Raw genomic sequence first — 23,644 nt, forward strand, 5'->3', positions numbered from 1 at the left:
ATCACACTCCCCAAGCGTACTCTACGAACCGGGTCTAGGTACCCTTGCCCCTGGAGGGGGGAACTGCACCCAGACCCAGGTGGTGTTACCCTTTTCCCTGCGGTGGGGAGAGGCAGACCGCCCCGACTCCGCAGCAGCAGGGAGGCCCCACACTCCAGACCGCAGCTGGACGGCCACCAGTGCATTTCTAAAAGATCATGAGGTGCGTGCTCTCAGCTCGTTTCCAACTCAAGAAAGACAGAACAGCCACAGGAAGACGCGCTGTGGATTGAATTAAATGAGTCAAATAAGAAAACATGCAGACAACGACAGAGCTAACATCTTAGCTTAGCGTGCAAACCTCATATAGTTAAGGCTAAGGGAAATGCCATAAATCTAAAAATGAATTTAAAAATTATGATTTTCACCCTTTTTTAAGGTGAAATTTTATTCATGGCGATCCATTTCAGCCTTTAGTTCAGCCTGGATTGAAGTGGTTGCTAATTTGGCTAAAACTGTGCAAAATCAAATTTATCCGAGTGTTGTGCTGATTATCATGATGGCATTTATTTATTCTGATTAAGTCGTGATCCCTACTGATTTTTGTGTGCAAATGTCAAAAGACAAAAACAAACAAAACGAAAAAGGAGGCATCCTGTTGGTGCAGCAGAAAAAATGTTTTTGTGCTGATGAGAGGAGACAGAATCACAGATCTGGCTCTGTCTGCCTGTGGCTGTGTTCAGAAGTCAGTGTGAACCTTAATAATGACTCTTTTTACAATTTTCTTCATCACAGTAATCTTCTACAGTGTGCTCGCACTCTGACGTTTATTTGAGGGTATTTTTTATTTCCATGCTGGACCCAACATGAGATAGGAATGCATTTAAAAGGCACCACTATGTGAACTGGTGCAATTTAGCTTGAAATCAGAAGCTATTGTTCATTTTCACATACTCTTTGCAGTGGAGGCATGACAGACTCTGCAGCAGTAACAGGTGCAATTAGCTGCATTATGCAGGAGTTAGATGGATTCAAAAAGAACCTGATTTGCCACCAAGCTCTAATTGGTGCAAAGACACAACTAATGATCGTTAAGTGGGGAATGATAGCCCCGAGCTAACTTTTCTCACTCCATAAGGATATAATACATAATTCATAGCTAACAGCTGAGCAAATGAGGACAAAGAGAGAGAAAGAGAGAACAAGGAGAAGAGATGAAAAAGACAGAGCGGAAGAGGGCCAAGGAGAATGCAAAATGTACACAGACAAACTAAGTGTGTTGGATGTGATGGATGTGGGTGTCATGTGCATTCATGTGTGGATGTGCATATATATGTGAATTTGGATGCTAAACTTTGCCTGTGCACCAACAGGCACAGTGTTTACGTGCGTGCATATACGTATACGTGTGTGTGTTTATGCTGTTTGGCATGCTGCTCGGTGTGTGAAACTGTGATTGAGGTGACAGTGAGCCTGTGAGAATAGTTAGCATCCACCAGACACACACAGACTTGCTCACATAAGCACACTCATGAACACACAAGAACAGCAGCTGTTGCTAATTAAAGATTCATGCTCAAATTCCTGTGAAAACTCAATGTGGCAATGAACACTGGGGACAGGAAGAGAAGGAGAGCAGGGAGAGAGAGGAAGCAAAAGAATGACAGACAAACTGGAAGAGAGAGGACGAAGAAGATGATGATGATGATGGAGACAGTCAGGGATGCTGCGTTCAACATGGTGTTTAGCCTGCACGAGAACATTGCTTTAAAACTGTATTTCATACTTTTCATCTCATTACGACCGTGCAAAACCACGTCACGTGAAATGGTGATATCTGTGATGATGCTCCGAGAGCACACCATGACTGTTAGCATATGTATGCGCTAATGGTTGCCAGAGATATATCAGTCATGCTAATGCCTGTTTAAGAGCCCTTGTCATCACAGTTTAATGTAGGAGGTACCACCTTCGGTGTTCTTTTCTTAGATGCTGGGCGGTGCTAAAGGACAGCACTCCATGAGGGATGCTAGTGGCAGAAGTCTGGCTTTCACCCAGAGTACACGAGTTCATGCCCTGCGTGGAACTTGTATTTTTAGCCTTTTCATTTCCTTTGTTGCAACAAAACTACTGTGTTGTTACAGCCTTTCATTACAGTAACCGCATATAAAACATATTTTGCCACGTGCAACAGGCTTCTCCTCTGCAGTGACGAGTCCCAGGACACTAGAAGACAACATGTGCCCGGCGGGTCTCAGACTGTGAGGCTGGAAGCAGACAATGAGAGAAAAATAGGAATGTATTATGAATATTTAAAAAGAAGAGAAAAACCGGTTCAATTCAAGGATAGATCACCCAACACACAAGCTAAACACCTCAACGGGACAAGTGTCAGGTGTATGCATGCACGTAAAGGTCAAAGGTCAGTTTTCTGAGGATGCCGACGTTCACATTTTGGACTGACGTTTGAGAGAGTAAAGGAGGCCATCTATGACCTGAGGTTACAACTGCAGTCCTTAGATCCATTCACAGGAGTTTAAACCACCACTCACACCTTGCGTCAGGTGACGTTGCCTCAGCTGGGGCAACATCATACAGAGGTTTCATAGTTTGGCTCTGGCGATGGTCACACCCACTGCTTTTTTTCACGCCCTGTCTCATTTCATAACTCACGTGATTATTTTTGGGCTTTCAGGCCTGCCTTCAGTTGGACGGCCCTTACTAGGTTAAATACCTTGGATCCTCTGAAGTGAAGGAGCCTCATGGATAAGAGACAAAATCTCTCCACGAACCAAGTACTCAGAACTTCAGCTTTACTGTTATCGATGGATAAAAGCTGTCAGGGTTCTCAGCATCTAAAGGGGGGCATCCCTGACAAGGCCCGAGAAGGACCGGACTGCAGTTTCATGGCATCCACTTCACATGTTGAAGGCTTTCTAACTACCCTGTGTGCTAAAACATGCTAAGGATGCAGGGTTAAAATGTGATGACAGGCTTTTAGTGCTTTTGTACTGGTTTTAGACATATGCTAACTTTTCATTTATGTAAGACGCACGAGCCAGCCGAGCTTTTAAAGAACAGTTTTATGTTTCATGAAGCTGGAAGATGAAAGCAGTCAGACAGTCCAGTGTGGCTCCGCTGTGTTTGGAGTCAGTGTCTTTGGAAATGATAACATTTATTATGTTATGGACCTCAGCACTGTTGATCCTCATTATGACAGCAATGAAGATTTTAGTGCAGAGAAAGAGCAATAAGGCCTTTTTAAAATGTTCTCCTGGGCCACGGGCACTTTGCATTTTGGTGAGAGATCGGATGTAATCGTAACAGCCTTTTCTTGGCATTTCCTGGTAATCGATAATTATGTGTGCTTGGAATTTTGTGATCAGCTGCAGGAAGCACTCGGGGTGTTTACCCCGATTCAAAGACGGGACACTAATATTACAAATATATGGTGACATTTAAGAGTGCAGTCAAAGGTATTTTTACACAATTACATACATCTGCACACAGAGTTATATTCTAACTGCTGGGAAATAAGAAAAGATTCACAGTAATAGAAAATGTCACTCTATATTTAGATTAGGTGACGACTACAGGTGAAACACACACACAGACTCACACTGATGCAACAGGTAACATAATTTTATTCACACAATTACAACCATTTCCTAGTGAATGCTTTTTATGCTCCGTCTTCTCTTTCCCCCCCGATAATTTCAAAGCAATCGCTCCTTTAAAAAGTAGAAGTGTTTACCGACGCCGAGCTTTAAACGTGAACCAGCTGTAAAAGGTGTTGAGGTTGATTTAACAGTACATTAGCACTTATCTTTTGTGTAATTGTAAACACAACAACAACAACAAAAAGCATCTCTCATCCCCGGGATGCTGCTCACAGACACACACGGTGTCGGGCTTAAGCAGAACCGAGTGTTTCGCCGTTTCGTGTTCGTGCTGTGGACGGACACGACGCTGCCCGCTGTAATATGTTTGAATTAAGAATAGAAAGTCAGTAACTGATGATGAAAGCATTTCATGTACATGTTCCTTATTGTACAAAGGCCAGTCCACTGTGCAATTAACCGTTGAGCTTGGTTTTCAAAGACAAGCACACAACAAGGGCCAGAAGAAATTCACAATTAATAACTTTTTTCATTATAATTAACCAGCAATTTACATCCAACATGACTTTTAAATGGCCTTTAGCATCCAAAGTAATTTTCAAATTATTGGTCTTTTTTTCTCCGTAATTTAGGGATCGCGCTCGTGATTTTTTCTTCTTTGAATGTGAAGAGGTTACAGATTTGCACTGAATATTAAAACTTTGATATAGCGCTGATGGCTGAGCAATAAAGGGGACAAAGGAAAAACAAAAAGTGACATTTTAGGAGACAGAGGAGAGAGCAAGATACAAACAGATTAGATAGTGAGGAAAAAGAAAGAGGGATCACGGAGCGTCATCGACAGCAAACTAACACTGTGATGAAATAAATAAGACACAATGAATGACATCAAAACTGGAAATAAGAACATACAGTTGATGTCATTACTGATGTTAAAAACAAGAACTGCATTCTGCATATTTAACCACTTTTGTTCTTGGTGGGATTGGTGGAGTTTATTTAAACTGGTTGGTTTCATGGCATGGTTTCAGCTTTAACCTCCTAGGACCTGGCGTCCACATGTGTGGACATCACATTTTGGGTTATTTAGACCAAAATACTGAATTTTGCTCTACAAGGGCCTGATATCCACTTACGAGGACATTATGCTGCTACTGTTCTATCAAAATTTTAAACGAATATCCTCATATGTGGCTCTTATTTTTCTTAAAAACAAAAATAAAGTTAAAAAAAAAAAAATCTGGTAATTCTTTGTTTTTACATTCATCAGGCCCCAATGTGACCAAATATCAAAGAGAAATTAAAAATGCTACTGTGGAAGAGTTCGGGTCTTAGGAGGTTAAAGCATAGTCCACATGTTTTCAGTAGGTGGAGGTCAAGTCTTTTGGAAGGCCAAGGCTTCATCTCTTCCAAAACCAGTTTTGGTTTGAGTTTGGATCATTCTCCTCGTAGAGAACTCAATTACACCCACGTTTAAACAGTCTGGCTGTTAATTTGAGGGAGAAATGATGAATTTAAGGTAGTCATCCCCCTCCTCTATTATTTTATCCACTTTGTGTGATGTACCAGTACTACTGGCAGCTAAACAGCCCCAACATGATGCAACCACCACCATGCTTGAGAGCTAGTACAGTGTTCTGAGGTCTGAAAGCTTCACCTTTCCTCCTCCAAACACTGTTTTCATTGTGACCAAACAGCTTTATCTTTGTCTCATCTGACCAACAAACTTTTCTCCAGAAGCCTTAAAAAGTTGCTTTGGTTCATCTGGATGTCTCATTTTCAGTGGCTGAAATATGTTGACACTCATCAGTTTCTGTGTTGAGACTGAAACGTCGGTTGGATGAGTAACGAACAAAATTAGATTACTGGGATTTCCTTACCTGGATGATTGAACCTGCATTAAGGCGTTCGGCTTGTCCGTGTGGCCAAATTTCAGTTGAGCTTGAAGATGCTGATTTTGAAGCGGGAGCTTCTTCCTTGGACGCCAGCCTCTCAGTCCATGGCGATGCAAAGCAAGTTTTACAACACCGTAGACTTGTCACGGGCAGCTTGAGCCTCGGTGGTTCCTGGGTTGTTCCTGAACATCCTAATCGATTTCCTCTCATCTGAAGGTAACAGTTTGGATCTTCTTTTGGACAAAGTGGTGGAATCTGTGGTTGTTTAGAAACGGTCTGGAATGGACTTTGCAAAGCTCAACCCTATTAAAAGATTGTAGCCTGTGCCTAAAAGCCAGGCCCATGCTGGGAAACCAACCAATATAAATGAATTCAGCCAGATTTATTCCAGAAGCTTTCTGATGACTGCCAATAGTCTGGTTGAGGTGGAGTTGGCTAAGGGGCAATATTAGCCAAATATTAGTGGGAATGTATGTATATACCCAAGACTCTGTGTGGATGAGAGAAAAGCCAAAATATTCTGGTTTCTAACATCTTCCGTGACAGTAACAGATGAAAACAACAAAACAAACAAAATCAGATTTATTGTTCAAAGAAATTTAATTTTTCAGGATGATTTTTAAAGCTTATGGATGAATAATCATTTATTAAGGAGGTAAACTTAAACACAGCTTTCACTAAGCTGTAGACAGTGTGTCTACCTACACACTCAGCTGTTTCCTGTTGTGTATAAGTGTTGTTAGTATTAGTTTCCAACAGTGAAATAAATGTGCATTTCTGGTGGGAGGTCGGCTTTCTCCTGGTTAGTTTGCGTGCACTCTCTCTGTCTGTATTCCTGTTTGCTTACTTTTGCTGACATGTGTAATTATCAGGTCTGCAAATGCACAGCCTGTGAAAATTACCGTTGGAACTCCATCCACATTAAAGCCATTTCTGAGGCCGGTATAGTTACTTTTTAAATGTTCCCTCACCGATTTCATCGAGACATTACTAAACCCTGTTTGGAGACTTGACTACTATAATCTGGAGTCCTTCCTGCTCCAGCTCTGCACTTTTGTTTGATTTGTGATTTGGTTTATGAACCTGCAGGGGCTTTAATGGAAGAGACACACACTCTCTGATCCCCATTATCTACCTTCTGCTGCAAAGAGAGGCAGATAAGAGGAGGAGGAGGAGGAGGAGGAAGAGAGGAAAGAGGCTAAAAATGACAACCAAGTCGCGGCCCTCATTATCAAATCCCATCAATGGGGGAAGAGACAGAGCGGGGGGCAGAAGAGGGTATATTTATAAACCGAATGAGAGAAAATAGTGGGACGTTAATGATAAACTAAAAAAACAGAGAACCAATGATTTACCAACAAAAGAAAAGTGATGCTGACCCACGGAGCGAGAGATAATAGAAAGAACTGGCCGAGCCTCAGATGTGTGCGTGTGCGAGGGGGATGAAGGAGCCCAGTCAGCCTTCATAAGCCACTGATTTACACAATCCCAGTCACCACCTAATATTTCATCTGTGCTACATTTGCAATCTCCCATCCACTGAGGCCATGAGCCATTACTGATGGCCAGGATCGCAGCATGGTGGCCCCCTTGGAGTAATGAGATAGAGAGAGGTGGGAAGTGAGAGACGGGGCATGCGGGAAGGAGGCGGTGGAGGAGGAAAAAGTAGAGGACAAAAAGGGGGATAATGGAAGAGTATAGTGGGACGGGGATGAGGGTGGATAGAGGTTTCTCAATGTGCCATTATGGAGCACGAAAAGAGAAAATCAAATAGACAAAAACATTTCAGAGATGGGCAGAGAGAGACGGAGATTGAGAGATGTGGGCTGAGTGTGAGCAAAGGTAGGGAAAGACAGAAAGAGCTGCGGACGGGAGATTGCTTTCCTCTAATTATGTGTCTTTTCGCTGTCGCAGAGGTGGATACGAAGCTAATTCCACCTGCCCTCCTTCCTCTGCCCTTTTTTCCCTAAAAGCTCATGTACTCTTTTTTTCTTTACCCACTTTCAGATGAGGCGTATTAGAGGCTGCTCATGACACTGAAATGAACAGATGGCAACATCGGTCCAAACAAAAGAGACATTTTGTGGTTCCCATCACCGTGACAACAACCCTCTACCCACCTGCACAACTTTGCTTCTGTGCCGTTAAAGGCGAGGCTCCATTTCCTGCCTCTGTGTTTTTATCTGTGTGCTCACAAACCACATTTACTTACTATACTTAAGTACGTATCTGATGTGGTGTATTGTACTTGAATTAAGAGGAATATTAATAGGACTTTTTGGGGTTTGCATAGATTTTAATGCTACAGTAACGATGCCTGTAGCCATCAGGTGAGCTGCAGTCACAATTCTGCTGATGTTGTACGTGAAGAAATAACTAAAGATATAAGTTTGCGTGTGGCTAAGGCTAGCTGCCCACTCACCTAATAACACAGACAATTTCTGCTCTCTGGACTTTTGGCTAAACAGCTGCAAAAAATATACATTTCACAGAGTAAGCATTTTTCTTCTTGAAGAAGCCACGGGTGGAGCCACTGCATCAAGTGACTTTTATAAATGATTTTTTATAGGTTCCAGATGAACTTTTGCGAAATCTCGCAAAACCTTTCCGTGATCCCGAGTTACTTTTGCGAGATCTTGCAAAATAGACTGCATCCTTCGCAGGTCGCATTTGCAGGCCGAGTCGGTGTATCCTTCGTGACCCGACCTATCCCAGAATTCATAGCGAGGCCCAGCCGATTCGTTTCTAACAATGGCGGCAGCTACTTCGTTTTAATTTTACTCTTATTACAAAATAAACTTTTAAGATATTTTCAGGAATGTAGCTGTGTAAACTTCAAATATCTGCTCGGTTTATCAAGACATCACATATTTGCAGAAGTGCTCCGACGTTTTCTGAGACGTCTGTTACCCACCGGCTCGAAGCTAACCGGAGGCCGAGGCCCACTACAGCCGGGGGAACGCCGCACTCCCAGCACATCGTGCCTCGACCTCCTGGTCGGTTTCGAGCTGGCGGCCTCCGAAGGATGCGCCCAAGTTTTGCGAGCGCTCGAAAAAGTTCATCTTCATTTTTTTTCTCCCATGTCCCTTGCGGGGCTCCGTACTCTAAGTGTCAGGGATGTTACAGTGAGACAAACAACTTGATAGCATCGAGGTTTGAAACGAGCAACAGTCACTGCTGACCACCAAAGATGCTTTTTAAACACGCAGGGAATCAGGATGTGTTAGCAGAATGCTAACGTTTTATTAGGGGTTTGGCTTAAGTGTAAATCATTGTTTTATTGCAGGTCAGGTGTATCACTGATGCCATTTTTGAAACAAAACAAAAAGTAGAGGTAAAATAAAAAAGCTGTATTCACTCATGCTTATGTCATGCAAGCACCAACCTCTGCTTAACTGCAGCTTATTTCTGTACATCGGGATTAACAGGAAGTGACATAACACCTCACATCAACTTGAATATGACATAACCTCCACATTCCCAGGAATACTGTCTTAATTTTTTTATCCTTACACAGAGTTTGTGTGGGAATCGGTTGAGACTGGATAACAGCTTTGGGTCACTAACTAACCACTGTTAGCTAGTGTTGCTCACTGTTGATTAAGAGAGTGTAAGAGAGGCATTTATGCTGCTTCTAGTGTCACTTGAGTAAAAGCTGTTGATGGACCTCCTTGATCCACGACTTGAAGTCCATCATCCCGGGCCTGCAGCTTTTAGCCGGTCGAAAACATCCTGCCCGAGTAAAAAGGTGATTAAAGTCGGATAAACGTGAGATATCCATCGCATTCGATTTATTATCTTGAAAAAAGTGCAAAGAACAATCTTGTCACCATACGTCGGCGTTTCTTATTCAAAAGCATTTAATAATGTGACTTCATGCTAAAGATAACAGGCCTAATTACTCTTTTCTGATTATATTTGATTAAGTCTTTCTCTTCACACCCTCAGAAATCACACGATCTCATTGAAGGGGTAATTTCCTACTTCAAAAGCTAATTAAGCCAATCAGAGCACAAAGGACTGGCTGTGGCCGTGACCCAGCATGCACTACATTTAACAACCCAAAATTGCTAACAAAGTTTGTCATTCTCTTTTCTGCAAGGTGATTCGTGCTTTGCTCTCAGTAACTGCACATTCAGGGCAAGCTTTGCATTTTACAGTTTTTAGTGTTTCTGTAAATATCCGTCCATCTCATGAGGCTTGGTCTACTGCGTAGCGTATAAGGTATAAGGCGGCTGTCAGTAGCAACAAAAAAAGAAAAGGTAAGTCAAAATTGAGATGTGCGATCTTGACTGGACACCAGCATCGTGCACTTCTCACAGCAGCGTGGTGCACTGCAGAGAGCTCCATAAATGAACCAGCCAGGGAAAGCCCCTTTGAACATGCCCAGAATGAGTGGCAGGACACTCTGAACACGACTCCGTCTTCACCGCTGCGGCGGGAACAGTGGAACCCGTACGAAGGGCTCTGATAGGCCCAGTGGGGAGGAGATTGCTCTGCCCCTGATTGGATGATTAGGGGCTGCGGGGGCTCAAATCAGCCGTTTTCAGGAAGAGAGTGGTTTGGTTAAGTGGATTGGCACTGTGTGTGCTCTTTGTGATTGTGTGTGCGCCCTTTGTGCTCTGCTTAGGGTTTGGTGCCTATTCCTGTGTTTATATGTGGGAGTCTGTGTGCCTGTATGCGTGTGGGTGTGCGCAGAAGTCAGGGGAAGCTGGGAAGATTAGAAAGGGAAAAGAACAAAGCCGGAGGAGAGGCGTGGTAAGAATAGGTGTGGGTCTGGGTGCAATTCCCCCCTCCAGGGGCAAGGGTACCTAGACCCGGTTTGTAGAGTACGCTTGGGGAGTGTGATTGTGTGTACAGCGTCTCTTTATGTCTGTCTCCACGTTGGTTGAGTGTGGAGTAAGTGCATATGAGAGCATGAGGGTGGGAATGGATGTTTGTGTCTGTGTGTGCCTGTATGTCTGTGTCTATATGTCAGGTTGGGTATCAGACGCCACCTCTCTGGGGACACCTCAGGCCCTCCAAGGTTTGGAGGCCTATCTCCCCCCACCACCACTTCCCCTGCCGGTGGCGGACTCCCTCAGGTGTCGGTGTGTTGGTGGTTCTTTGTGTCTGGGGGTGGGCGTCCGGGTACACACCGGCTCACTCCTTGGCGGCCGCTTGTCGGGGCCTGGGGCCTGGGGCTCGCTCGGGCCCCTTTGGAGGTGGGGTGCCCCCGGCCTCTCGGCCTGGGGCTCGGTCACTCAGGCACAGCTGGGGGCCGGCGGAGCTCACGGGCGCGTCACTGCAACTCCCCCTGACTTCTGCTCCGCGGCTGCTGGGCGAGCCCTCATCTGGGACTCTCCTCAGCTCTTACTGGAACAGTGGCGCGGCTGCCCCTCTGTTGGTCTTCCTTGGTCTCTTGTGTTCTGGGGGCCTCTGGATGTCTGGAGTTTTGATCTCCTCCATACCCGCTTCACACCCTGGAGGACGGGGCTGTGGCCCCCCCACACTCCCTAGCAGATCATTACATGGAGAAACCTTTGGAATGCAAGCATGCTGATCCACACAGGTATGCACACATGGGTATTCACAGACGCGGACTAAAGCTTTCTTGGCTGCTGCCTCAAAGCACACTGTGCGCTGTCTATCTTGCGTGCTGCACAATATCGTTTATTATTTAGTAAATATTGATATCTATGGCTAGCTAGTTTATTGTGATGGTGCTTTGTTTTCTCTATTATTATGTTGCTCTTTGTTGTTTGCTGTCTCCTCTGTTTGTTTTTTTTGTTTGTTTGTTTTTTTTTCTCCATACAGGTGACCCAGGAGTTCTTTTTTTTTTTTCTCTCTCTTCCCCCCCCTTCTCACCGTCTCTTCTCCCCTTTGGTTTTCTTTCTTTCTCTCCCCCTCTTTCTCTCATTCATTCCCCCTGTCCTATTTATTTAAAAAAAAAAAAAAAAAAAAAAAAAAAAAAGACAAAGGATGAACTGAAGCTCTGCCATCACGTAATGTCGCATACTGCTGTTTCTGATGTCATTTAAAAAAAAAAAAAAAAAAAAAAAAAAAAAGAATAGGTGTGTGTTTGAGAGTTTACCTAATGATAGATGGACGGATAAGACGGGAGGCAGAGGGAACGGTAAATAAGCGTAAGGAGATGGCAATTATATGAAAAGAAAAACAAAAGGAATGAAAGGAGTGTGGTAAGAGTGGTACAGGTGGTTGAACAAAGAACCGTGGTTATTTTAGTCAGCTGGGTACCCATGACAACTGAGGGACTGAGTGTGTGTGTGTTCGCCTCCATTACTAGCTGGGAGGATGCGAACCAGCGTGCAGAGACTTTCTTGTATTTTGCGTGTCGCTCCTGCAGCCTGTGTGTGTCGACTGTTTGCTCTGTTGCGCCTTTTCTTATTTTCTGCATGTGGATTTTTAATATCAAGAGAATCTCTCTACAAAAAAAAACTGCCACTGTGCTCAGCACCAAAACAGGTACGAGACGGGTTACATCACATCAACCGAGGGGATCCTTTTATGCATCCACAAGCACAACCATAAGCTGCTGTTTCTCATTGTAAAGAGTATTCCATTGTATCGTTACGCTGTAGATAAGTCCTAATTATTCTATTCTGATTATATTTGATTAAGCCATTCTCCTCACACTCTAAGAAATTACACAATCTCGCTGAAGGAGTAATTTCCTACTTCAAAAGCTGATTAAGCCAATCAGAGCACAAAGGACCGGCTCTTGTCATGACCCAGCATGCGTGATGTTTAATTATCTAAAATTGCTAACAAAGTTTTAATTTTCTTGTCTTCTCTTTGTGGTGTGCTTCAGAGTTACGTGACCTGATAACACGTTTAATGAAGTCCGGAATGAGCTTTTTAGCAAGCCTTGAAACCTTAATTACAGTTCAGTGATATTTTCTATTGCGCATCACTGTAAGAGATGAAGTCAGCTATAGAATAAATAAAGAAATCAAAAAGAACAATAGAAAAACCAAAAATAAGTAAAATGAGAAGGTTTTTCTATTTCACAGTAACATTCGCCTCCACTCGGTGTCAACCTGTCGTTTATGTCTATAAAGTTCCTTCTTTAGAAGGAAAAAAAATATCTGGACATTTCTTTTTTCTCTTTGAGTTCATGTTGTGGTGATTTGCACTGTTGCCTCACGAGACGCAGGTCCTGGGTTCGAACTCAGGCTGTCAGCTCCAGGTACATCGGCTTCCTCTCGCAGTCCAGAGACTTGCATTAGGTTAATTAGGTCAGGTTAACTGGTGACTGTGTGAGAGTGAGCGGTTGTCTGTCTCCCTGTGTTAGCGCTGACACAGATCGGTGACCCGTCCACAGTGTGTCCTCACTCCAGCTGGGATAGGCTCCAGCCTCCTGCAACCTTGCAAGTGTAAGAAAATGGATGGCTGGACATATACAATAAAAATTTTCATAATAAAAGATAAAAACAAGTGAGATGAACGTAAACCCTCGACAGCAGTATTATTTTTTATTTGTCATGCAGAACACAACCGTCCCGTCCCTTTGTGTGGCGTTCACACTGGGAGGAACTCCATAAAACAGGGATCACCGACCACCGCACAGAGCCCAGGCTCCTCTTTCCACAACAAGCTCCACCTGCTGGGAATTGCTTTGTGTCCCACTCGATCCATGCTGGCGCTCACCACAGCCGGATGCTTGCTGAAACACCTTCTTGCCCATGACCTCCCAACCATGTCGGCCCTGTTACACCTTTTATATTTCCATCCGTTTGCTCCGGTCTCAGGTTCTCTTCTTTCTTCCTCTGCTGTTGTTTTCCTCCTTTTTTAAACTCCTGTAGCTAAAAGAATTAATTAAGGTTTGGGTCCATTTTACCAAAAACTAAATAAGGTGGGATTCTCCAATATTTGATTTTTATATATGGAAGGAAACAACAAGAAAGAGTGGCCAAAAAATTAAGGTAACACCTAAAAATCTGTGTGAAAACAATTTTTCACTTTGGTCTGATTTTGAACCGAGTTTTGTTTCCACTGACCACAGTTACGTGATTTGGTCCCTAACACATTACACTTAACAGCTTCTCCAGACCCCTCCGCGTCTTTCACACATGCTCAGGTGAATCTGCTCTCATCTGTGAAAAGCACAGGGTGCCAATGGTGGACCTGCTAATTCTGGTAAATGCCGGTCGAGCTGAATGGTGCCGGGCAGTGAGCACAGTACCTCACCTGTGGCTTGCTGGAGGTCGTTTTGTATCTCTGGCTGTGCCCATCCTGTTCCCCCTTGAACAAAGGAGGAGACACCGGTCCCGCTGACGGGTTTAGGGTCTTCTATGGCCCTGTCCAGCTCTCCCAGAGTGACCACCTGTCTCCTGAGATTGTGCTGGGAGACACAGCAAACCTTCTGGCAAACCCTCCTTAGTAGTGACACTGACACAAGCCAGCAGCCAAAAAGACGACTGATCTTATTTACTGACATATTCTGTATTTTTACTTTTACTACCATTTGGGAATCATACTCAGCTCCTTCTGCTTTCCAAGGAATGTTTTGACAGTAACTAATCTAGACTGTACCAAATTATATTTCCGTCTTTACACAAACTTTTCCCTTGTTTGTGCATATTCTTAATTTCTCGACAGTTCAGTTTTGTACAGCACAGTCTATTGGAGCGGGCATGCTCTGTTTTGTGTAACTATTTTTAAATCCCAGTAGAAGTGCAACCACATAAGCTGGCGCAATAAAGCTTTTGCACGTGAAACCAGAGGAGTTAAACTTACTTAAGATGCAATCAACTTGTCCCAGGTCGCATTCAACTTGTCGTGGCAGTTTCCTTCCACATATGCGCTGGCAACAGCAAAAACATTATAATCCACAAACACCCTTTGCTGATACGATCGGCTGTTAGCACCTCCCATGTTCCTACAAATAAATGTGCAAACTCACGTGTCCGCCATTACCTGCGAAAACCGGAAGTGACGTCATTTTCGTGGGAAACGTAGTTTTTTTCCCCTACGGTGCCTTTCAAAGGTTTACTGGTGTTTTTAAAAGTTCTGTTTGACGTTATTCCTTCTGTATAGTTTCCAGAATGCTTAGAACTCACACTGAACTGTTGGAAACCGTTTATTTTGATGCACGTGCTGTTTGTTTCTCTTCTTTTGCACAAAATATTTATTTTTGTTTTTCCTGCAGTTTATAAAAATTGCTCCTTCTCAAAAATGTAACTTTGAAGACACTGTTGGAAATTTGTTTTGTGCAATTTTTTTTGCATTTACAGTTCTGAGGGATAAACCTCTGAAATATGTGTAAACAAAACAAAACAAAAACAAATTTTAATTTCTTTGTAGTCTATTGCACTTTTATTGCAATTTATGTAGTTACTCTGGGCTTAATGCAAACATACTATTAAAATTTGAGATATAACAGCTGTATTGATATTTAGCAACTTGAAATGCTCCCAGAAATGGGACTACAGTATGTGAAAATATGAAGATAAACTCTGGCGGACTTGGTTCTATGATGGGCTTTAAAGGGTTAATGTGTCTCTCAGTCTATAATTGTCTTCACAAATGTGTTGGAGATACACAACCATGACAGTAACCAGTTATATGTGACGAGGCATTCATCCATTCACTCTACATCTTTTCACTTCTCACTCGTGACCTGATGCTTTAGCAAAATGTTAAAATGTGGATGGTAACGATCGCAGGCTACATCATGTTTGTGTGTTTGTGATGGTTTCCTCTCTGCTTTTCTTGTCATTACACATTTCTGTGTAAATGTTTTTCTGCTGTGTGTGTGTGTGTTTTCAGCTGTTTGTCCTGTCCTGTTTTATTGCACAGTTTCTTCACAGTAAACATCTGTTCAGTCGTTCTCTCCAGAGGGACAGTGGACCCTCTCTGTATACCTACAACTGTGAATCCACCAGCTAATGAGCCTTTCTGACAGACACACACAAACTCGAGTACAGTCTCGCAGTGCTGTGCGCACATAAATGAGCGTTTACACACAAAAACATCGACTCAAACAGCATGTTTCACACAGAGGCACGCATTTTAAAATAATTGTGTCTAATCCTCTTGAAGATTCAGGAAAAAAACAAACAATTTATGTGGAAAGAAAATATATGTGTATCAGTTTGTGTAAGTTCTGCATCATCAGCACCGTCAAACCAAAACTGCAGCACACTGTGTGTCTTATTAATCACGTGTTTAACAAAGCAGTCGACGCTCTCGAGGGAAGAATGTGTCACTTAATCTGTTCAGCTCTGACGAGTACAGAAAGAAAAGCAGCTATTGGCCCTAACGATGGAAGCTTTTAAGCAGTGTTATTTAACATCAAAATTAGTGCTGATTTGACTGTGAGAAAGACTTTGTTTACTGTTTTCTTGCTGCCTATCACACAGACTCAGCAATCAAAGACGCGGTAACTGCAGACTAAAAGTCACGTCTTGGTTAAAACAAGCCGGCAAAGAGTCTGGGCACTAGGTTTGAATGCCTCGCAGGCACCTCCCCGTGGAGCTTTCACGGGATGTCTAACTGGGAAGAGTTCCCAGAACAGACCCAGAACACACTCGGGGGATTTGATGTCCCACTTGGCCTTTAAATTTCTCCACGCAGATGCCGTGGATAGCAAATCTACTGCACTTGCTGCAATTAAGAGCCCGTCCTGAGGAAAAATGGACTGATAAGATAAAGAGGACTGAGACGCGTGCGTAATACTGATGCATTCTTTGAATTAATGCGGTACAAGATGTAAAATCGAGCTGACAATAGCTGGTGGGATCTGTAAATGATGAACGCAGCAACATTTTACTGATGCTTTTCAAGCGGAAAGTAAATGTTGACTCAATATCAAGGATGGAAAACATTCGAATTTGGACACGAATAGCAGAAAAAGGCAAATGGACCGCATTTGTAGAGCATTTTTCAAATCTTATTGACCACTCAAAGCACTTTACACTACCAGCCGCATCCACACACATACCCACAGGGCACTTTGATTGTATACATAAAGCACTCTCGCTGTCTACACGTACACATCAGGTAGTTTTTTAAAACCTTTTCAGTGTCTTGCCCAAGGACTCGTCTTCATGTGAGGAGTTGGAAATTGAATCATCGACCTTCATATTAGTGGACAACCCACTCGAATTCTTCACTTGGTGGATTTATAGTTAACAGTTTACTGTAAAAAAACACTTTGAATTGTCGCACAACTCAAACCGTACATGAGTGCTGAGTACTGTATACTGCACCTATAAGACTAAGAGCAGTGGTCCCGTGTAGTAGGGCATGGGTCAATTACAGCAGAACCGCTCAGGCTGAAAATATAGGGCACTCGGACTATTGTAATGCACTTCTATGTGCAGTCATGAAATCTTTATCTAAACTGAAGAATGGGGGAGTTCTGTGGAGAGAAAGCACTGACCCTGTGATGCTTTGCTTTGTGCTTTTAAAACATTTATCTTTCCTGTGTCTTTGTGCAAAGGGAAGCAAATGTTTCAGAGTGCAATCTGGAAATCAGTGCGCTCGGTGCTCCTTAAATATCACGGGACTCAGAAATAGCAAGATATTCTACTAAGACATATACTGCTGCAAGTCCGTGCACTCAGAATTAATCTGGCTGACCTTAAATGTAGAGAAAAAAGTGGGAAAATAAAAGTTTGGTTTCTTTGTTTAATGGCGGAAGAAAAACTAACACGGCTGATTTCGCAACTGCAGATAAGGAATCAAATCAATCCGGCCTTAAAGTGAGAAGTGCTTCCATACGTACTCTCCTCTTTTTGAGTGTACACCTGCTGGCACATTGTCAAGTAAAGCTATATGGAGGGCACTGCGAACACATACACTTCTCCAAGCCCTCCAAACGTTTTCAGCCAGCAGGAGGAGAGTGTGTGCTTAGTGCAGCAGATAGTGCTACAATCATAGTTTGATGTGCATGTCCAATTTGAGACAACAGGAAGCGGTCAAAGCTCACTCATTCCTACTTGGAAGTGTGTTAAATGAATTAAATGGCTTCAGACTCATAACAGGAAGTAAACGCAGAGTTAATGATGTAACTTCTACTGAAGCTGAGTGTGTTTCCTGTTGTCACAGTAACACTGGTGTAACACAGGAAATGAGCCAAACTTTAAACAATCCAGAGAATTCGAACATGGAAAATGGGGCTACAGGTGGAGCACATCCCACCTGTTGACACAAAACCTACAGCTAATTTAGAATAATCAGCGAACATTAGGCTCAAACCCAGAACAGTGACAGCACAGTGCTGATGACAGCGCCACTGTGCTTCATGGTCAAATACATTTATCTAAACAGTACACTGCTCTTTAACTGCGAGGTCACTGATGTCAATATTGAAATCGCTGGTGTAGCAGTAAAGTTATCCTGCCATCAGAAGATGGTACACCGTGGTTGTAATGGGATGAAGTCAGCAGCAGTTCTCAGGAGCGCTGTGATAGGATGCTGGGCTCTCAGGCCACCATCATGAAGTCTGTGTCTTATTGTGTGGCCAGGGTCAGTCATGGTAGTTTCCTGCTGGTGGTCATTTTGCAGCTCTGGCGCTGCTCATCCTGTTCCTCCTTGAACAAAGGAGCAGATACCAGTGCTGCTGATGGGTTTAGGATCTTCTACAGCAGGGGTGGGCAACTCCAGGCCTCGAGGGCCGGTGTCCCTGCAGGTTTTAGATGTGTCCTTGAACCAACACAGCTGATTTAAATGGCTAAATTAGCTCCTGCAGTTCTCCAGAGGCCTGGTAACGAACTAATCATGTGATTCTCATGTGTTGACCCAGGGTGAGATCTAAAACCTGCAGGACACCAGCCCTCGGAGCCTGGAATTGCCCACCCCTGTTCTACGGCCCGGTAGAGTAACAGCCTGGCTCCTGACACACAGCAAACCTTCTGGCTGCGGTACACATTGATGCGCCACCCTGGAGGAGCTGAACTACCTGTGCAACCTCTGTAGGGTCCAGTTATCCTGTTTTCCTTCTCTCACTCCAACCAATCACAGCAGATGGCCCCGCCCCTCCCTGAGCCTGGTTCTGTTGGAGGTTTCTTCCTGTTAAAAGGGAGTTTTTCCTTCCCACTGTCGCCAAAGTGCTTGTTCATAGGGGGTCATATGATTGTTGGGTTTTTCTCTGTATGTATTATTGTAGGGTCTACCTTACAATATAAAGCACCTTGAGGTGAATATTGTTTGGCGCTGTATAAATAATATTGAATTCAATTGAATAGAATGGAGTTTATTCCCCACATTTTTACACCCAAACCACTAACCTCCATGCTTTCATGGTATTTACACCAAATTCTGACGTAATTAGCAGCTGATCTGCTGTATATAATAAACAGGCTGCAGTGGGCAAAGTGGACAACTGCCCAGCCTTTCCTTGTGTGGCTTGTGGAGATCTGACTGAGACAGAAACTTTTGGCTTTTATCTCCTTAAATCATTCATTTCATCTTTATCACACGTTGGATTTGTTTGTGACCTGATTTCCGGTCTTCTATCTCGTCTGTCAAACATTAACTACACATGCAAGCTGAATGAATTGGTCTAATGAATCGTCATCACTCTGATCAGTCCATAGTACATTAACAGTTTCCTTTTATGTTTTAAGAACTGCAGTTTGCTTCTTTTTAGTTCCAACCTGTTGTAGTAAATCCTCCAGCCTTATGCTGTGTTAATCACAGACAGGTAAACATGCACGCCTCCACACTGCAGAGGCGTCGAACGCTGCTGTGCAGCCATGAAGGGTTAAATCAAAATGCCAACTTTTGACTCTCATCAGCTCTGAGCTATCAGCAAACCCACGAAATCTGGGAACTAAAGGGTTACGTCTCCCACACATTTATATTAATATTGATATAAATCTATTCAAGTTAAAGCTGCGCACTTTAATTTAGCATTCATATTTCATTTCCAGCTGAAATAGTGTTTAACAGCTATGAGTCATCCGAAAAGACGACCCAAATGAAGAACACACGTATGATAATAATAAAAATAAATTTCATTTTAGATGCTTTTCAAAACACTTAAGGTCATCTTTAACAAAACAATAACAACAGACAAGACGTTCTTACAGTGTTTGAAATCACAGAGGCTTCATCTCTACACAGCAGGAGGTAACAGCGCTCTGGTGCTGGACCTCCCGTCGCCGGGGTCTTAAACTCTCTGGACAAACAGAGAAGAACAGGAAAATAAACAGAGAAACATACGAGTGTGGACCGCATGCATTAGCACATACCTGTCTGTCTACCTGCATACAAACATTTGAGGCTGTGTGTAAGATTATTTGGGAAGATCAGCCTTTAACTCCATCGAGTACCTTTGATGGAGTTTAGGTGGAAAACTGTGTCTGCTCCTATATAATATCAGGATCTATTGAAGCAGATTTTTAATCCCCATGCTGTTCGTATTAAATTATGGGTTTTTATATATTTTTGGTGTGTTCCAACTACAGGGGGATCACACTCCTCAGCCTCCCTGGGAAAGTCTATGCCAGGGTGCTGGAAAGGAGAGTTCGTCCGTTAGTCGAACCTCGGATACAGGAGGAACAATGCGGTTTTCGTCCTGGTCGCGGAACACTGGACCAGCTCTTTATCCTCTCCAGGATACTTGAGGGTGCATGGGAGTTTGCCCAACCAGTCTACATGTGTTTTGTGGACTTGGAGAAGGCATTCGACCGTGTCCCTCGGGGTGTCCTGTGGGAGGTGTTGCGGGAATATGGGGTGTCTGGCCCATTGCTACGGGCCATTCGATCCCTATACAACCGTTGCAAGAGCTTGGTTCGCATTGCCGGCAATAAGTCGGACTCGTTCCCGGTGGGTGATGGGCTTCGCCAGGGCTGCCCTTTGTCTCCGGTTCTGTTCATAATTTTTATGGACAGGATTTCTAGGCGCAGCCAAGTGGCGGAGGGCTTTCGCTTTGGTGGCCTCAGAATCTCATCTCTGATTTTTGCAGATGATGTGGTTCTGTTGGCTTCATCGGGTGAGGGCCTCCAGCTCGCACTGGAACGGTTCGCAGCCGAGTGTGAAGCAGCGGGAATGAGGATCAGCACCTCCAAATCTGAGGCCATGGTTCTCAGCCGGAAAAGGGTGGAGTGCCCACTCCGGGTCGGGGATGAGTTCCTGCCCCAAGTGGAGGAGTTCAAGTATCTCGGGGTCTTGTTCGCGAGTGATGGGAGAAGGGAGCCGGAGATCGACAGACGGATTGGGGCTGCAGCTGCAGTAATGCGGACGCTGCACCGGTCCGTCGTGGTGAAGAGGGAGCTGAGTGTAAAAGCGAAGCTCTCAATTTACCGGTCGATCTACGTCCCTACCCTCACCTATGGCCACGAGCTGTGGGTAGTGACCGAAAGAACGAGATCGCGGATACAAGCGGCAGAAATGAGCTTCCTCCGAAGGGTGGCTGGCCTCTCCCTTAGAGATAGGGTGAGAAGTTCGGCCATCCGGGAGGGGCTCAGAGTAGAGCCGCTGCTGCTCCACATCGAAAGGAGCCAGCTGAGGTGGTTCGGGCATCTGACAAGGATGCCCCCTGGGCGCCTCCTGGGTGAGGTGTTCCAGGCATGTCCCACCGGGAGGAGGCCCCGGGGCAGACCCAGGACACGCTGGAGAGATTATATCTCTCGGCTGGCCTGGGAACGCCTTGGTATTCCCCCGGATAAGCTGGAGGAGGTGGCTGGGGAGAGGGAGGTCTGGGCCTCTTTGCTTAGGCTGCTGCCCCCGCGACCCGGCCCCGGACAAAGCGGATGAAGATGGATGGATGGATATATTTTTGGAAATTTAAAACACCTTGACACTTTCAGGGGCTTGACAAGACGTGCAATGCTCAGCTAAAAGGTTTGCAGGGAACTTGTTGCATGTTTCCTCAAATCCTTTGTGCTTCTTTTGGCCCTAAGAGAACAAAATTAGACAAACGCTAACATGTGGTAGTGCTTGTTGTGCTGCCACAAAAACAGATCCCACAAAATACACACAGACTGCTGCTACCAGTACAATAAATCCTAATCCTTATACTCACAGTCGTTACACACTTACAGTATGGTCTGTGCACAACTCGCAAAAGAATGTACACAAAATCTGCACAGTGGCTTATATATAATACAGCTCTGGATCCCCACGGACCAGACGGACAAAGCCACAGCACGCCCGTCTGAGCTGTAAGCTGTAATAGAGTGGTTAGGCAGCAAAAGTCAGAAACCCTGCTAAACTGCACAGATTCTGCAAAAACACTCTTCATAATTCTTCGATGCAACACTTCAAATTGTAACTGTTAGACTCTGGGATTCTTCTAAACAGGCTGGTTAGATGTACTGTGCTTACTAAAAACACGAGTGTAAGATTACTTACACTGACCAGCAGTGCATTCCTGTCCTGTTCATGCTACTCGTGAATAAACACATTAACTGCAGGTGTGTGAAACTAAATGAGAAGACGGGAATGATGGAAGAACAGAAAGTAGATTAAATCAGAGAGGAAGAAGTGAAACGTCACTGGGAGAGCTGCAGATTGACGCAGACTATTCAACAGTGCCATCTAGTGTTGCAGCTGGGAATAGCCTCGAACTCGGCCTCATTAAATGTACTGGGGCAGAGCAGGGAGCACACAGGAGGAAAAGCACATAACCCCATTTTGGGCACCTTAATAATAGTTGAGGAGACATTGATGGAAATGTACTTTGTAATATAAAGTAATTCTGAAAATTTTCTTTGCTGTTTTTTTCCTCCTCCAGTGTTATTCCATTAGCCGAAATGTGCTCTCTCTACATCCATCACTGATCATTATGGCATCTTAGCGTAATTGCCCTCCCCCTGTTGTGTGTGCGCACACTCGCCGGTCCTGAATGCCAGCAGTAATATCTCAGAGAGAGGAGAGAGAGCGAGAGAGAGAGACATATGCATACCCAGCTCATTTCCACCGCCAATCAAATTACCTGACCCAGCCGCAATACATCACTGCCAAACTGTTTATTAAACAAAAAGCCATGATTAAATTATTAATGACAGAGATTAATTAAGACCCCGCGCAGCACACGTGCACACGCACACAAACGCGGCCTGAAAATACACGCAGGCAGAAAGGCGTGCACGCAAAAATCCATGCACCAGAATGCCCAGGCAGGAGCGCGCACGCACACCAACGCACACACTAATGCACACACACGCGTAGACAAAAACGCCATCACTCTGTTTCGCACATTTCAAGCACACGATCGCCTGCACAAATACACATTAATGTCCACGGCTGCTTGTGGAAAGAGCGAGTGGGGAAGGGAATAATTTGACGTATAACTTCTTTTTAATGTGCGCAGCAGATACAGTGGACAGTAAACAACATCAACACGAAGTCAACAAACAACATTAACGAGCTCCTTGTCAGCAAACTTTTCTTGATGTTACCACCAGGGTTCGTTTATGGCGGTGCTTATGCTGCTCTAATGGTTTGTTAGGGGGAGCATTTGTTGCTGTTGGGGGGCCCGCTGTGCTTTGCGAGTGTGTGCTTACGTGTGAAGAAGAGGGTTTTGTGTGAGATTGGAGTTCTTACAACGTATTATTTCACAGTCAACATGGCAGCTTTTGTTTATACTTACTGATTCAAGTTTAGAGTCATGCAAATAAAAGATCATTCATGATGCTTGCAGTGATTTTATGTTATTTTTCAGTTGTTGTCCCTTCATTTGCCTTTAAATGCTCACAAAAATGAACAACCTTTAATTTCAGAGGTCAGCGTGATAACATTTACCTGCAGGATGTAGATGTTTCTGCCACCTCACAGGTGAAACTGCTGTAAACCTCTATTTAAAGATTTCTCTCATAATGTCTCTTTATAATGGCAAAGTTCATTATAGCACCTGTTCTTCACACTTATTGCAGCAGCAGCTATAACCGAGTGTTATAATAAATAAAAAAATCACATACAGAAATAAAACTGTCATGAAATATTTTTACTTGATCTCATTATGCATCTATTTGTCAAACTGTTCTGGAAGTTTATTATTCCACCAGTTAGACACCCTGTATGCTGTTACCAAGGAGACAGCTATCCTTTGTGTTTCGGTTGTGTTAACAAACCTCCAAATGACACGATTGATATAAAACGCAAGAACAAAATATTCCTATTTAAGCAGCAGATCCACACTTCCTTTTCATTTTAATGTTTTTTTACGTCGCTGGATGCAGATGTTTTGCCTTTCTT

At 43.9% G+C, this 23,644-nt stretch overlaps 1 protein-coding gene across 4 annotated transcripts in view; it reads left to right on the forward strand.

Moving 5' to 3' along the window:
* The window catches only part of LOC146651641 (melanoregulin), a 60,035-nt gene that overhangs the window by 12,948 nt on the left and 23,443 nt on the right, over positions 1-23,644 (forward strand). For 2 of the 4 annotated variants that reach the window (XM_085384940.1, XM_085384939.1), the window contains one exon: positions 18,246-23,291. The exons of the other annotated variants lie outside the window; for them this stretch is intronic. In XM_085384940.1, the coding sequence (XP_085241066.1) occupies positions 19,874-21,202 (1,329 nt within the window). In that variant the 5' untranslated portion in view covers positions 18,246-19,873 and the 3' untranslated portion in view covers positions 21,203-23,291. Of the gene's footprint in view, positions 1-18,245; positions 23,292-23,644 lie in introns of those variants that run through there. 4 annotated transcript variants of the gene reach the window in all.

This window comes from Rhamphochromis longiceps, linkage group LG16 (genome assembly GCF_057381845.1).
Source record: "Rhamphochromis longiceps isolate RC_006_pf linkage group LG16, R_longiceps_female_GT1.1, whole genome shotgun sequence".
Taxonomy (NCBI): Eukaryota; Metazoa; Chordata; class Actinopteri; order Cichliformes; family Cichlidae; genus Rhamphochromis; species Rhamphochromis longiceps.